This window comes from Balaenoptera acutorostrata, chromosome 3 (genome assembly GCF_949987535.1).
Source record: "Balaenoptera acutorostrata chromosome 3, mBalAcu1.1, whole genome shotgun sequence".
Classification (NCBI taxonomy): Eukaryota; Metazoa; Chordata; class Mammalia; order Artiodactyla; family Balaenopteridae; genus Balaenoptera; species Balaenoptera acutorostrata.
This window is the reverse complement of record NC_080066.1, coordinates 60857391-60873734: the sequence shown is the minus strand read 5'-3', so window position 1 is coordinate 60873734 and position 16344 is coordinate 60857391. Positions and strand designations below refer to the sequence as shown.

General features: G+C 39.9%; 1 protein-coding gene across 1 annotated transcript in view; it reads left to right on the top strand.

Moving 5' to 3' along the window:
- Nucleotides 1–16344, top strand: part of ETFA (electron transfer flavoprotein subunit alpha) — a 96107-nt gene that overhangs the window by 66750 nt on the left and 13013 nt on the right. Inside the window, exon 10 of the mRNA XM_007173421.2 lies at nt 3059–3124. Coding sequence (XP_007173483.1) covers nt 3059–3124 — 66 coding nt within the window. The remainder of the gene's footprint in view (nt 1–3058; nt 3125–16344) is intronic.

Below are 16344 nucleotides of genomic sequence, written 5' to 3'. Positions count from 1 at the left end.
TTCTTTGGATGAGTCTGCAGCTGTAGTCTTTTTTAGGCTTTGGCAAAGGAAGAGATATTTGTGTTTTCTTCTGCCAGAATTTGTATTGAAGAAGGTGCTGTCCCTTCTTTATATTTCAGAAAAACCCTTGGTTCTCTTACTGCTCTGTGGCTTTATTTCTTCCCACCAGTCTCCATCCTTGAATTGCAGGATGATCCACCCAAACTGCTACCAGCTGTGTAGTTTGTCCTAGTCTCTCACTCTTCAAGATTTCCCTCCCTTTGTAAAGGCTACTAGGATTTTATCCCCAGGACTACCCCTCCTTCCTTTTGTGTCTGTTCCTTTCTTTAATCCCACCTCTTCTTGAACACTTAATTGCTGTTCTCCCCTCCAACATCGCCTCTCATTTTCTCTCCAAATTATCTTACTATCTGATTTAGAAAGAAAGTGCCTCAGGGCAGGCATTGCCTTGTTATGTTGTGAAGCAGTGTCTAAAGTGCTCCATAAATTAGCATCTGTGGAGAGTTTTGTACATACTAATTATTATTATTGAAATACAAAAATGCTTTCTGAACCATGAGGAAGCATCCTATGACACTAGTCTAATTGCCTGTACATGTTTTTTAAAAAAGAAGAAAAAAGCCTCTCTTCCTGCCTTAGAGAACTATCAGATCTCAGAACAGCAGCCAGAATCTCAGGACTCGTTCAGGGCTGTTGTTTCAAAGCTTTTATATTTATTAAGAGAACCATGTTTGCAAGTTAGTATAAAATAAGGTCCTGTTGGTCATGTGGACCTATTTGGGCAATTTATGCTGGTCAGAAGGGAGGGAATGACCCTGGAACCACTTGCCTTTGGTTTCCTTTGCTCCAGAATCTGTTATTTCCTTAGTGACATTTATGGATAAAGCCAACAGTATTCATTTCTCAGGGGGTTTAAAGTAAATTTCATTTATATCATATTTATGTTGATGTGTAGTGCCAGAGTGAATCAACATTTTTTATTAGCATTTTATAATGCAAATGGAGAGGCTTTTAAAACTGGCTGAATTTTAATGAAGACATGTATGTCAGAAAGACTCATTTACAGAACTATTGATCCTTCCCAATACTTGCTTTGAGAATATACTTAGAAGAGTGGTTAGTGAGACAGCGTCTGTCTAAATATCTTACTTTAAAAATCTTTACATTAGAACTTTTTGGCCTGGTTTTCCTGAATGTAGGATTTAGTAAGTATATTTTGATTAATAATTTAATGAATGTTCTTTCTTGAAAGAAATGCTAGTCAGAATAAACTGAAATGATGCTAAAATTATCAATTGAAGTTACCTGTAAAATCTTCAATGGAAAATAGTGGTGTTTGTTTATTACTCATGTGAGTGTCCATGTCTGGTAAGACAGTATAGTGACAGGGCCTTATTGCATTGTCCAACTGTGTATGGTCATAATTGACACATTGGTTTATGTTTAAGATAGACTCATGGAGCATGGGATTGCTTTTTATCCTCACCCATACATTTTACTTTCTGCATTATACCCTCCACCCTAAGACACAGTCTCTTCAGGCCAAATTGCTCTTTCTTATCTTCAGGCTTTTGATGGTTAACTATAGAGCAAGTTGAATCGAAAAACAAGCCCAGCTCATTTTAGATTTTTAGATGATTAACTCACAGTGGGGGCTAGGTTGTGTCCTTTCCGGGGTACACAGTGTATCTTACTGCTCTAGAAGCAATGGACACTTTATGCCTTTAAAGATGAGACCCAGAGATATGCTGTCAGTGTGCTGTGTCGAGTTACAGGTTTCAAGCTGCACAAGAGCTGAGGATCATCTGTTTTACTGGTACTCAGCTCTAGCTATACATTAGAGCATCGTGGGGAGCTTTTTAAGAAAGGGCCAATGCTGGAGAGCTTTTTTAAAAAGCTCCAATGCTCATAAAGAAGATTATGAGCACTACAGAAAACAAAGTGGGACCACCTGACACTGTCATTGACTTTGAAGTATCTGCCCTGTAATAAAACTGAGTGTGACAGAGCCACCTTCAATGCCTTCCATGTTGTTCATATTGAGGAGAAACTTTACTGTCATTTGTGACAAAATTGTAGTGTTATTTTGGTTACATGGTAGGTGCACCCCCTACCCCCAAGCCAGGACTTGTTAGTTCAGTTTATGTGTGGGAAAAGCTTTTCAGTTGAAGCTTTAATTATCCCTACTAGACAGAATAGAGCAGCTTAGCTCTTTCAATTAAGCACTTATTAAGTCAGTTTTCCATGATGATAGTGAATTTTACTTGTCAAACATGGATACTTTAAAATTTTTAGATAAAGGGACAGAGAGCAGCAGTAAGTCATCATTCCCTTTGTAATTAGTGGGGGCAGAGGGGTAGGAAGAGATGCAAATATCATCAACATTTACTTAGAAACTACAGTGCGGTGACCCATTTGTTAGGCGTTAGAAATACAAAGGTTCATTCTATGCCTTTGAGAAATTTGTTACTTTTCAGTTAAGGAGATTGTGTGTGTGACTCTTGAGACTGATTTGTATTTTTGGTTTTTCTAAATATGAAGCTTAATAAATATACCCTAATTACCACTTCCACAAATATCCACGAGAAGGCAAACAATTAAGTCAAAATATATTTTAATATGTGTAAGTGTATGTGTTTATATGTTAATATACAATGTGTGTGTATTGTGAATGGTTACATACCGAGTGATGAGTTGAAGTGTGGTTATCCAAATGAGTAGCATAGACAAAAAAGTGCTACCTCACAGGAAATTGTGAGATTAAGTGAAACAGTTGATGTAAAATGCTTAGCACAGTGGTTGACACATAGTTAATGCTCAATAACTCATTATCCATGTATTTATTATTATACCACCACTACTATAGGAATTCAGAGGAAAATGAGGACTATGGGTTAAGGGGATCAGAGAAGGAGGAAAGCATAATTTAAGTAATGCATATTGCATCTATTTTATTTAAAATACTTCTGGTGTAAGACTCGAGTTGCTAATAGCAAATACTTTTGAAGGTATAATATAATATAAATACATACTAATGATATGGTCTCTTTTGTTTCAGGAACTTTATATTGCTGTAGGAATATCTGGAGCCATCCAACATTTAGCTGGGATGAAAGACAGCAAGGTAACTACACAACAGTAAAGATGCTAAGAGGAAAAGTTTTCATATTTTAAAACTTGGGTTTGACTGGTATGTTTCCATGTAGTTATAGTGTGTGTAGTGGAACCATTCACATGAACACAAATCTAGGAACTGAAAGATAAATAAGCTACTGTACCCTGCCTGAAGATGTACCATTGGTAGGAGAGGCAGTGCTATGTCATGGAAAGAGGTGTGAACCTGAATCCCAGCTCCACTGCCAACTTACCACGTGACATGTCCTATTGGTACCTCAGTTCTGTGTCTGCCAAATGCAGGTGTTGGGTGATGATCTCTAAGATCCCTTTCAGCTCTGACAATCTATGGATAGAAAATGTGGAGTGAAAACAACTTGATGAGGTTCTGACTTATCTAGTTTATGAGGTTCTGATGCCTGATTCTCTGTCTGCTTCATCCTAGTCCCCTAACGGTCCCACCCTCATACCTCAGCAAGGCCCCTCTTCTTGGGTTGTTACTAAATTGCGACTGACATGTTTTGGGTTGGAGTGTCTCAAAACCTCAGTAACTGTCAAAAATACAGTGTATAGAGGAAACACTTGATTTTAACTTGCTACTTAGACTCTATGTGTGATGACTCTGTGAACATATATTTCAGAATATGACACATTAATTCATGCATAACAATGCACAGTTTGAATTATGAACTTAGTCTTTCGTGAAGTCAGAGATGCTTCTGACACTCCTGCTTTTATCCATTCAGATGGAAGTTTGATATAAAAGGTAATAAAACTTTTAATAGGTTTAACTTCTAACTTGAAAAGATGCATGCACTACCTCCTTGTAACCTCTAAATGAATTGGCCCCAAATCAGTCAGATTTCACAGTTGGATGGCAGGTTTCTTTACTGAGCTCTGAAAACAGCAGTGCCAATGGGGAAAATGTTATTGCTGCATTAGAGGAAAAAAACCACTCCAACACCAGCAACCTTAAAAAATATTTTTAGCTGGGCCAGTTCAGACATATCTAGAATTCTGCTTCTCTAAAATAAAAGCCTCTACCTGCCTAGACGATCTTGATGAAAGTTCTCATTACATGCCAACAGGGCTGGATTGGGAGAAATGGACTAGATAGTCAAAGCAAAAAGAATAATTGAAGTAAGGAGACCAGTGTTGGGGAACAATCCATAAGAATAAACTTGAGCCAAGAATTTGTCTCTGCATCCCATCAACAAATAGTTATTAAACATATGTACTTTGGGGCTTCCCTGGTGGCGCAGTGGTTGAGAATCTGCCTGCTAATGCAGGGGACACGGGTTCGAGCCCTGGTCTGGGAAGATCCCACATGCCGCGGAGCAGCTGGGCCCGTGAGCCACAATTGCTGAGCCTGCGCGTCTGGAGCCTGTGCCCCGCGACGGGAGGGGCCGCGATAGAGAAAGGCCCGCGCACCGCGATGAAGAGCGGTCCCCGCACCGCGATGAAGAGTGGCCCCCGCTTGCCGCAACTGGAGAAAGCCCTCGCACGAACCGAAGACCCAACACAGCCAAAAATAAATAAATAAATAAATAAATAAGAAAATCCTTTAAAAAAAAAAAAAAAACATATGTACTTTGTACTAGATGCTGGAGAGGCTCAAATGAAAAAGACACAGTCCCTGCCATCACTGTCGTGTGTGGGAGGCACACCAGTCTTAGGCTGTAATTTTGGTTAAGCTCTAAAACGGAATATTAAGTGATTGATTTAAATCTGATAGTTGCATTGCGTATAAGCTGTAGTTTTAGTTAGCATTGTGGTCTAGTTGAAAGAATATGAAATTTGATGGAACTGTATACGTATTAATATGGTTGAATACAGTCTGTGCTTTAAAAGGTCTGTAAGGAAGAAGAACATGCATTTATAAGGACATATTAAAAGAGCTCTAAGGTGCAAGTAAGATTTTATCATAGTTATTTACCGTTGATAATTCAGGAATATTCTTTTAGTAATCTGAAAAACTGTGAACAGCCCAAATCTTTTTTCTTAAATACTATAGTGGTTCCTTTCCCACAGTTACGTGCTCTTTCTTTAAAAATAACTTTTATATAGTGGGATGAAAAAGCTTTCAGATGATTGAACTGTCAGATGTTTGACTAGGTGGCCTCCAGGAAAATCATTAACCATCGTTAATTAAATAAATCTCTGCTAGTAGCTGTGAAGCAGGCTGCATATTCCCAGAAGACAAACACCTCGATGCAAATCAATGCCTGTGATTCAAAATGTTTGTCCTTGTGACTTTGGATTTGAGGCTCATATTGAAAGCCTTGTTTATCGTCTCTGACCATACTTTAATATATATGGCATGTTTCTCTGGATCAGTAGTTACCTGGACTACAGTGTGCGCCAGTTTCAGATATTTTGGAATACTCTGCCTCAGGGCCCCTCTAGGGGAATTACACATAATGTCATGTAGCCTATATTTTAAGTCAGACTATATCAAAATACTTTAAAAAGGTGTTCCAGCTGTTTTCATGAGACAGAGTAATAGGCAGGGAAGTACTTAATTTTACTTCTAGAGATTCACATTATTATGATCTTTTTATTTAAAATAACACCATGATAGAGTCAAAACTCTAATTTTACTTTAATTGCAATGGTGTTAGAAGCATCTGTGGGGAATACCAAACTATTTGTAATTTATAAATAAATCTGTTGTTAATCGAATAATTGTGTAAACATAACACCTTTTTTAGTGACTATTTCTCCTTAATCTGTTACTGATCTGTCATTATAACCTTTTACACTTAAAAATTTTATAGGAGATAAGAGGAACTTGTGGTAGTTTTTGTAGGAGATGTAGTAATTTACTTTATTACATTTATTGATATTTGCTGCATACATAAAGACTTAAACTTTTTTGTTTTAAAGTTCATCTTTACTTAACAGGCTGACTAGATAGTTAACTTTTCTATTCTCACATAGACCCAGAATAGTAATTTTAAAATACTAAATTGAATGCAGTACATGGAGGATAAATAGTGAGCTACAAAGCCTATTAGGATTAGGATATGGATTAGGAATTAGGATATGGATTTGTTACTTTTTTTAAGTTGAAATCTAACATTTATAGTCACAAGTTTAAATGTATGTACTTGTTAATAGGAGATAGAAAATACTAATCATTTTATAAGTGAAATAAGCTGAGGATTGACTCTAATATGTATCTCATGATGATTTTATAAAGTAGACTTCTGTCTTACTGCATAAAACACTCCAAATATAAAATAAGTTAATTAATTTTTCATCCATGGTTTTCATTCAATATATCTAAAATTTTTCGATGAACTGCAAAACTTTCCAGTTATATTTGGTTTGTTTGGTTTAAGTCAGATTATTGAGGTATAATTTATATACAGAAAATTTAAATTTTTTAGTACACTGCGCTTAATTTTTTTTGCATGGTAAAATACACATAAAATTTACCATCTTAACAATTTTTAAGTGTAAAATTAGATATGTACACACTGTCAGTGGTATTAAATACATTCATAATGTTGTGCACCCATCACCACCATCCAACTCCAGAACTCTTTTCATCTTGTAAAACTGAAACTCCATACCCATTAAACAGTAACATCCCAGTCTCCCCCCACACTCTCCAGATCCTGGCGACCACAGTTCTATTTTTTGTCTCCATGATTTTGACTATTCTAAGTACATCTTTTAAGTAGAATCATCATTTGGTATTTCTCTTTCTCTGACTGGCTTATTTCACTTAGCATAATGTCCTCAAGGTTAATCCATGCAGCATGTGTCAGAATTTCCTTCATTTTTAGGCTAATAATATTCCATTGTATGTATGCATCACATTTTGCTTATCCATTCATCCATCTACGGACATTCGGGTTGCTTCCAAGTTTTAGCCTTTGTGAGTAAGGGTGCTATGAACATGGGTGTACAAATGTGTTTTCAAGGCCCTGTTTTCAATTCTTTTGGGTATACATCCAGAAGTGGAATTGCTGGATCATATGGTAATTCTATTTTTAATTTTTTGAGGAACCTCCATAATGTTTTCCACAGCAACTGTACCAGTTTACATTCCCACCAACAATGCACAAGGGTTCCAATTTTTCCACACCCTTGTCAGCACTTGTCTGTTTTTTTGATAGTAGCCATCCTGATGGATCTGAGGTAGTATCTTATTGTAGTTTTGACTTGCATTTCCCTAATGATCAGTGATGTTGAGCATTTTTTCATGTGCTTATTGGCCATTTATATATCTTCTTTGGAGAAGTGGCTATGGAAGTCATTCACCCAATTTTTGAATCAGGCAGTTTGTTATTTTTGTTGTTGAGTTTAGTAGGTTTTTGAATATATTCTGTATATTAATCCTTTATCATGGGACTTCCTTGGTGACACAGTGGTTAAGAATCTGCCTGCCAATGCAGGGGACATGGGTTCGAGCCCTGGTCTGGGAAGCTCCCACAGGCCATGGAGCAACTAAGCCTGTGCACCACAACTACTGAGCCTGCGCTTTAGAGCCCGCGAGCCACAACTACTGAGCCCACGTGCCACAACTACTGAAGCCTGCGCACCTAGAGCCCATGCTCTGCAACAAGAGAAGCCACTGCAATGAGAAGCCCGTGCTCCACAACAAAGAGTAGCCCCCACTCACCACAACTAGAGAAAGCCCACATGCAGCAATGAAGACCCAACACAGCCAAAAACAAATTAATTAATTAATTTTAAAAAATCCTTTATCAGATATATGATTTGAAAATATTTTCTCCCATTCTCTGGATTACCTTTTTACTCTGTTGATAGTGCCTTTGGATCCACAAAATTTTTAAATTTCCATGAAGTTCAATTTGTCTGTTTTTTTATTGCCTATTATACCTTTGATGTCATATCCAAGAAATCATTGCCAAAACCAACATCATGCAGCTCTTGCCCTATGTTTTTCATCTGAGAGTTTTGTAGTTTTAGGTCTAGTGTTTAAATCTTTGATCTGTTTTGAGTTAGTTTTTGTATATAGTGTTAGGTAAGGGGCCAACTTCATTTATTTGTATGTGGATATCCAGTTTTCCCAACACCATTTTTGAAAAGGCTATCCTTTCCCCATTGAATGATCTTGACACCCTTGTCAAAAATCATTTGACCATATATGTGAGGGTTTATTCCTGGGCTCCCTCTTCATTGGTCCTGGGCTCCCTATTTCATTGGTCCTATTTAGGGTCCCTTGAGAGTCCATATGAATTTTAGGATGAGTTTTTCAATTTCTGCAAAAGTCACTGGAGGGACAGTTTTGATGGATATAGGATTATTGATCGACAGTTTTTTTCTTTTAGCACTTTGAACATATCAGCTTACTACTTTCTGGCCTCCAAAGTTTGTGATGGAAAATCTGCTGATAGTCTTACTGAGGATTCCTTGTGTGTAGCAAATCAATTCTCTCTTTCTGTTTTCAAGATTCTCTTTTTATCTTCAGCTTTTGAAAGTGTGATTTTGTGTCTCGGTGTGGATCTCTGAATTCATCTTACTTGAAGTTTTTTGAGTTTCTTGGCTGTTTCTATTCATGTCTCTAATCAAATTATTTCTTTAAATATTCAGCCATTATTTCTTTAAATATTCTCTCTGCCCTCTTCTCTCTCTTTTCTTTCTGGGACTCCCACCATAGGTATTTTGGTTCTCTTAGTGGTGGTCCACAGGTGCCTTAGGCTCTGTTCACTTTTCTTAAATCTTTTTTCTTTCTGTTCTTCAAGCTTGTTAATTTCCATCATCCTGTCTTCAAATTTACTGATTCATTCTCCTGCATGATCAAGTCTGCCTTTGGATCCCTCTAGTGAATTTTTCATTTCAGTTTTTGTACTTTTCAGTTCCAAAATGTCTTTTTCGTTTCTTTTTGGGTTTTCTCTTTATCACTATTTCCATTTTGTTCACACATTGTTTTCTTTTTTTTTTTTTTTTTTTCAAACATCTTTATTGAAGTATAATTGCCTTACAATAGTGTGTTAGCATCTGCTTTATAACAAAGTGAATCTGTTATACATATACAATATGTTCCCATTTCTCTTCCCTCCTGCATCTCCCTCCCTCCCACCCTCCCCATCCCACCCCTCTAGGTGGTCACAAAGCACCGAGCTGATCTCCCTGTGCTATGCGGCTGCTTCCCACTAGCTATCTATTTTACATTTGGTAGTGTATATATGTCCATGACACTCTCTTACCCTGTCACATCTCACCCCACCCCCTCCCCATATCCTCAAGTCCATTCTCTAGTAGGTCTGTGTCTTTATTCCCGTCTTGCCACTAGGTTCTTCATGGCCTTTTTTTTTTTTTTTTTTTTTTCCCTTAGATTCCATATATATGTGTTAGCATACTGTATTTGTTTTTCTCTTTCTGACTTACTTCACTCTGTATGACAGACTCTAACTCCATCCACCTCATTACAAATACCTCCATTTCATTTCTTTTTATGGCTGAGTAATATTCCATTGTATATATGTGCCACATCTTCTTTATCCATTCATCTGTCGATGGACATTTAGGTTGCTTCCATGTCCTGGCTATTGTAAATAGAGCTGCAATGAACATTTTGGTACATGACTCTTTTTGACCTATGGTTTTCTCAGGGTATATGCCCAGTAGTGGGATTGCTGGGTCGTATGGTAGTTCTATTTGTAGTTTTTTAAGGAACCTCCATACTGTTCTCCATAGTGGCTGTATCAATTTACATTCCCACCAACAGTGCAAGAGTGTTCCCTTTCCTCCACACCCTCTCCAGCATTTATTGTTTCTAGATTTTTTGATGATGGCCATTCTGACCGGTGTGAGATGATATCTCATTGTAGTTTTGATTTGCATTTCTCTAATGATTAATGATGTTGAGCATTCTTTCATGTGTCTGTAGGCCATCTGTATATCTTCTTTGGAGAAATGTCTATTTAGATCTTCTGCCCATTTTTGGATTGGGTTGTTCGTTTTTTTGTTATTGAGCTGCATGAGCTGCTTGTAAATCTTGGACATTAATCCTTTGTCAGTTGCTTCATTTGCAAATATTTTCTCCCATTCTGAGGGTTGTCTTTTGGTCTTGTTTATGGTTTCCTTTGCTGTGCAAAAGCTTTTCAGTTTCATTAGGTCCCATTTGTTTATTTGTGTTCTTATTTCCATTTCTCTGGGAGCTGGGTCAAAAAGAATCTTGCTGTGATGTATGTCATAGAGTGTTCTGCCTATGTTTTCCTCTAAGAGTTTGATAGTGTCTGCCCTTACACTTAGGTCTTTAATCCATTTTGAGTTTATTTTTGTGCATGGTGTCAGGGAGTGTTCTAATTTCATACTTTTACATGTTCCTGTCCAATTTTCCCAGCACCACTTATTGAAGAGGCTGTCTTTTCTCCACTGTATATGCTTGCCTCCTTTATCAAAGATAAGTTGACCATATGTGTGTGGGTTTATCTCTGGGCTTTCTATCCTGTTCCATTGATCTATATTTCTGTTTTTGTGCCAATACCAAACTGTCTTGATTACTGAAGCTTTGTAATATAGTCTGAAGTCAGGGAGTCTGATTCCCCCAGCTCCATTTTTCGTTCTCAAGATTGCTTTGGCTATTCGGGGTCTTTTGTGTTTCCATACAAATTGTGAAATTTTTTGTTCTAGTTCTGTGAAAAATGCCAGTGGTAGTTTGATAGTGATTGCATTGAATCTGTAGATTGCTTTGGGTAGTAGAGACATTTTCACAATGTTGATTCTTCCAATCCAGGAACATGGTATATCTCTCCATCTATTTGTATCATCTTTAATTTCTTTCATCAGTGTCTTATAATTTTCTGCATACAGGTCTTTTGTCTCCTTAGGTAGGTTTATTCCTAGGTATTTTATTCTTTTTGTTGCAATGGTAAATGGGAGTGTTTTCTTAATTTCACTTTCAGATTTTTCGTCATTAGTGTATAGAAATGCAAGAGATTTCTGTGCATTAATTTTGTATCCTGCTACTTTACCAAATTCATTGATTAGCTCTAGGAGTTTTCTGGTAGCCTCTTTAGGATTCTCTATGTATAGTATCATGTCATCTGCAAATAGTGACAGCTTTACTTCTTCTTTTCCGATTTGGATTCCTTTTATTTCTTTGTCTTCTCTGATTGCTGTGGCTAGGACTTCCAGAACTATGTTGAATAATAGTGGTGAGAGTGGGCAACCTTGTCTTGTTCCTGATCTTAGTGGAAATGGTTTCAATTTTTCACCATTGAGGACAATGTTGGCTGTGGGTTTGTCATATATGGCCTTTATTATGTTGAGGAAAGTTCCCTCTATGCCTACTTTCTGCAGGGCTTTTATCATAAATGGGTGTTGAATTTTGTCAAAAGCTTTCTCTGCATCTATTGAGATGATCATATGGTTTTTCTCCTTCAATTTGTTAATATGGTGTATCACATTGATTGATTTGCGTATATTGAAGAATCCTTGCATTCCTGGGATAAACCCCACTTGATCATGGTGTATGATCCTTTTAATGTGCTGTTGGATTCTGTTTGCTAGTATTTTGTTGAGGATTTTTGCATCTATGTTCATCAGTGATATTGGCCTGTAGTTTTCTTTCTTTGTGACATCTTTGTCTGGTTTTGGTATCAGGGTGATGGTGGCCTCGTAGAATGAGTTTGGGAGTGTTCCTCCCTCTGCAATATTTTGGAAGAGTTTGAGAAGGATAGGTGTTAGCTCTTCTCTAAATGTTTGATAGAATTCGCCTGTGAAGCCATCTGGTCCTGGGCTTTTGTTTGTTGGAAGGTTTTTAATCACAGTTTCAATTTCAGTGCTTGTGATTGGTCTGTTCATATTTTCTATTTCTTCCTGGTTCAGTCTCGGCAGTTTGTGCATTTCTAAGAATCTGTCCATTTCTTCCAGGTTGTCCATTTTATTGGCATATAGTTGCTTGTAGTAATCTCTCATGATCTTTTGTATTTCTGCAGTGTCAGTGGTTACTTCTCCTTTTTCATTTCTAATTCTATTGATCTGAGTCTTCTCCCTTTTTCTCTTGATGAGTCTGGCTAATGGTTTATCAATTTTGTTTATCTTCTCAAAGAACCAGCTTTTAGTTTCATTGATTTTTGCTATTGTTTCCTTCATTTCTTTTTCATTTATTTCTGACCTGATCTTTATAATTTCTTTCCTTCTGCTGGCTTTGGGGTTTTTTTGTTCTTCTTTCTCTAATTGCTTTAGGTGCAAGGTTAGGTTGTTTATTCGAGATGTTGCCTGTTTCTTGAGGTAGGCTTGTATTGCTATAAACTTCCCTCTTAGCACTGCTTTTGCTGCGTCCCATAGGTTTTGGGTCGTCGTGTCTCCATTGTCATTTGTTTCTAGGTATTTTTTGATTTCCCCTTTGATTTCTTCAGTAATCACTTCGTTATTAAGTAATGTATTGTGTAGCCTCCATGTGTTTGTATTTTTTACAGATCTTTTCCTGTAATTGATATCTAGTCTCATAGCGTTGTGGTCGGAAAAGATACTTGATACGATTTCAATTTTCTTAAATTTACCAAGGCTTGATTTGTGACCCAAGATATGATCTATCCTGGAGAATGTTCCATGAGCACTTGAGAAAAATGTGTATTCTGTTGTTTTTGGGTGGAATGTCCTATAAATATCAATTAAGTCCATCTTGTTTAATGTATCATTTAAAGCTTGTGTTTCCTTATTTATTTTCATTTTGGATGATCTGTCCATTGGTGAAAGTGGGGTGTTAAAGTCCCCTACTATGATTGTGTTGCTGTCAATTTCCCCTTTCATGGCTGTTAGTATTTGCCTTATGTATTGAGGTGCTCCTATGTTGGGTGCATAAATATTTACAATTGTTATACCTTCCTCTTGGATCGATCCCTTGATCATTATATAGTGTCCTTCTTTGTCTCTTGTAATAGTCTTTATTTTAAAGTCTATTTTGTCTGATATGAGAATTGCTACTCCAGCTTTCTTTTGATTTCCATTTGCATGGAATATCTTTTTCCATCCCCTCACTTTCAGTCTGTATGTGTCCCTAGGTCTGAAGTGGGTCTCTTGTAGACAGCATATGTATGGGTCTTGTTTTTGTATCCATTCAGCCAGCCTGTGTCTTTTGGTGGGAGCATTTAATCCATTTACATTCAAGGTAATTATCGATATGTATGTTCCTATTCCCATTTTCTTAAATGTATTGGGTTTGTTATTGTAGGTGTTTTCCTTCTCTTGTGTTTCTTGCCTAGAGAATTTCCTTTAGCATTTGTTGTAAAGCTGGTTTGGTGGTGCTGAACTCTCTCAGCTTTTGCTTGTCTGTAAAGGTTTTAATTTCTCCATCGAATCTGAATGAGATCCTTGCTGGGTAGAGTAATCTTGGTTGTAGGTTTTTCTCCTTCATGACTTTAAGTATATCCTGCCACTCCCTTCTGGCTTGCAGAGTTTCTGCTGAGAGATCAGATGTTAACCTTATGGGGATTCCCTTGTGTGTTATTTGTTTTTTTTCCCTTGCTGCCTTTAATATGTTTTCCTTATATTTAATTTTTGACAGTTTGATTAATATGTGTCTTGGCGTGTTCCTCCTTGGGTTTATCCTGTATGGGACTCTCTGTGCTTCCAGGACTTGATTAACTATTTCCTTTCCCGTATTAGGGAAGTTTTCAACTATAATCTCTTCAAAAATTTTCTCAGTCCCTTTCTTTTTCTCTTCTTCTTCTGGTACCCCTATAATTCGAATGTTGGCACGTTTAATGTTGTCCCAGAGGTCCCTGAGACTGTCCTCAGTTCTTTTCATTCTTTTTTCTTTATCCTGCTCTGTAGTAGTTATTTCCACCATTTTATCTTCCAGGTCACTTATCCTTTCTTCTGCCTCAGTTATTCTACTATTGATCCCATCTAGAGTATTTTTAATTTCATTTATTGTGTTTTTCATCATTGCTTGGTTCCTCTTTAGTTCTTCTACATCCTTGTTAAATGTTTCTTGCATTTTGTCTATTCTGTTTCCAAGATTTTGGATCATCCTTACTATCATTATTCTGAATTCTTTTTCAGGTAGACTACCTATTTCCTCTTCATTTGTTAAGTCCAGTGTGTTTTGAGCCTGCTCCTTCATCTGCTGTGTGTTTTTCTGTCGTCTCATTTTGCCTATCTTACTGTGTTTGGGGTCTCCTTTTCACAGGCTGCAGGTTCGTAGTTCCCGTTGTTTTTGGTATCTGTCCCCAGCGGCTAAGGTTGGTTCAGTGGGTTGTGTAGGCTTCCTGGTGGAGGGAACTAGTGCCTGAGTTCTGGTGGATGAGGCTAGATCTTGTCTTTCTGGTGGGCACGTCCACGTCTGGTGGTGTATTTTGTGGTGTCTGTGGCCTTATTATGATTTTAGGCAGCCTCTCTGCCAATGGATGGGGTTGTGTTCCTGTCTAGCTAGTTGTTTGGCATAGGATGTCCAGCACTGTAGCTTGCTGGTCGTTGAGTGAAGCTGGGTCTTGATGTTGAGATGGAGATCTCTGGGAGATTTTTGCCGTTTGGTATTACGTGGAGCTGGGAGCTCTCTTGTGGACCAGTGTTCTGAAGTTGGCTCTCCCACCTCAGAGGCACGGCCCTGATGCCTGGCTGGAGCACCAAGAGCCTTTCGTCCCCACGGCTCAGAGTAAAAGGGAGAAAAAATAGAAAGAAAGAAAGAAAGAAAGAGGCTATAATATAGTGAAGTAAAATAAAGCTATTGTAAAGCAAAGCTATACAGACAAAATCTCACCCAGAAGCATATACATATACACTCACAAAAAAAAGGAAAAGGGGAAAAATTAATATCTCCTGCTCCCAGAGTCCCCCTCCTGAACTTGGGCTGATTCGTTGTCTATTCAGGTATTCAGCAGATGCAGGCACATCACGTTGTTTGTGGAGTTTTAATCCGCTGCTTCTGCGGCTGCTGGGAGAGATTTCCCCTTCTCTTCCCTGTTCGCACAGCTCCTGGGGTTCAGCTTTGGATTTGGACCCTCCTCTGCGTGTAGGTCGCCTGAGGACATCTGTTCCCCGCCCAGACAGGACGGGGTTAAAGGAGCAGCTGCTTCGGGGGCTCTGGCTCACTCAGGCGGGGGGAGGGAGGGGTACGGAGGAGGCGGGGCGAGCCTGCGGCGGCCGAGGCCAGCGTGACGTTGCAGCAGCCTGAGGCGCGCAGTGCGTTCTCCCGGGGATGTTGTCCCCGGATCCCGGGACCCTGGCAGTGGCGGGCTGCACAGGCTCCCGGGAGGGGAGGTGTGGAGAGTGACCTGTGCTCACACACAGGCTTTTTGGAGGCGGCAGCAGCAGCCCCAGCGTCTCACGCCCGTCTCTGGGGTCCGCGCTGATCGCCGTGGCTTGCGCCCTTCTCTGGAGTTCGTTTAGGTGGCGCTCTGAATCCCCTCTCCTTGCGCGCAGCGAAACAAAGAGGCAAGAAAAAGTCTCTTGCCTCTTCGGCAGCTGCAGACCTTTTCCCGGTCTCCCTCCCGGCTAGCTGTGGTGCGCCAACCCCTTCAGGCTGTGTTCACGCTGCCAGCCCCAGTCCTCTCCCTGCGATCCGACCGCAGCCCGAGCCTCAGCTCCCAGCCCCGCCCGCCCCGGCGGGGGAGCAGACAAGCCTCTCGGGCTGGTGAGCGCCGCTCGGCGCCGAGCCTCTGTGCGGGAGTCTCTCCGATTTTCCCTCTGCGCCCCTGTTGCTGTGGGATCCGCGCTGATAGCCGCGGCTCGCGCCCTTCTCTGGAGTTCGTTTAGGCGGCGCTCTGAATCCCCTCTCCTTGCCCGCCGCGAAACAAAGAGGCAAGAAAAAGTCTCTTGCCTCTTCGGCAGCTGCAGACTTTTTCCCGGACTCCCTCCGGGCTAGCTGTGGTGCGCTAACCCCTTCAGGCTGTGTTCACGCTGCCAGCCCCAGTCCTCTCCCTGCGATCCGACCGAAGCCCGAGCCTCAGCTCCCAGCCCCGCCCGCCCCGGCGGCTAAGCAGACAAGCCTCTCGGGCTGGTGAGTGCTGCTCGGCGCCGAGCCTCTGTGCGGGAACCTCTCCGCTTTGCCCTCTGCACCTCTGTGGCTGCGCTCTCCTCCGTGGCTCTGAAGCTTCCCCCCTCCGCCCCCCGCAGTCTCCGCCCGCAAAGGGGCTCCTAGTGCGTGGAAACCTTTCCTCCTTCACGGCTCCCTCCCACTGGTGCAGGTGCCGTCCCTATTCTTTTGTCTCTGTTATTTCTTTTTTCTTTTGCCCTACCCAAGTACGGGGGGAGTTTCTTGCCTTTTTGGAGGTCGGACGTTTTCTGCCAGCGTTCAGTGGG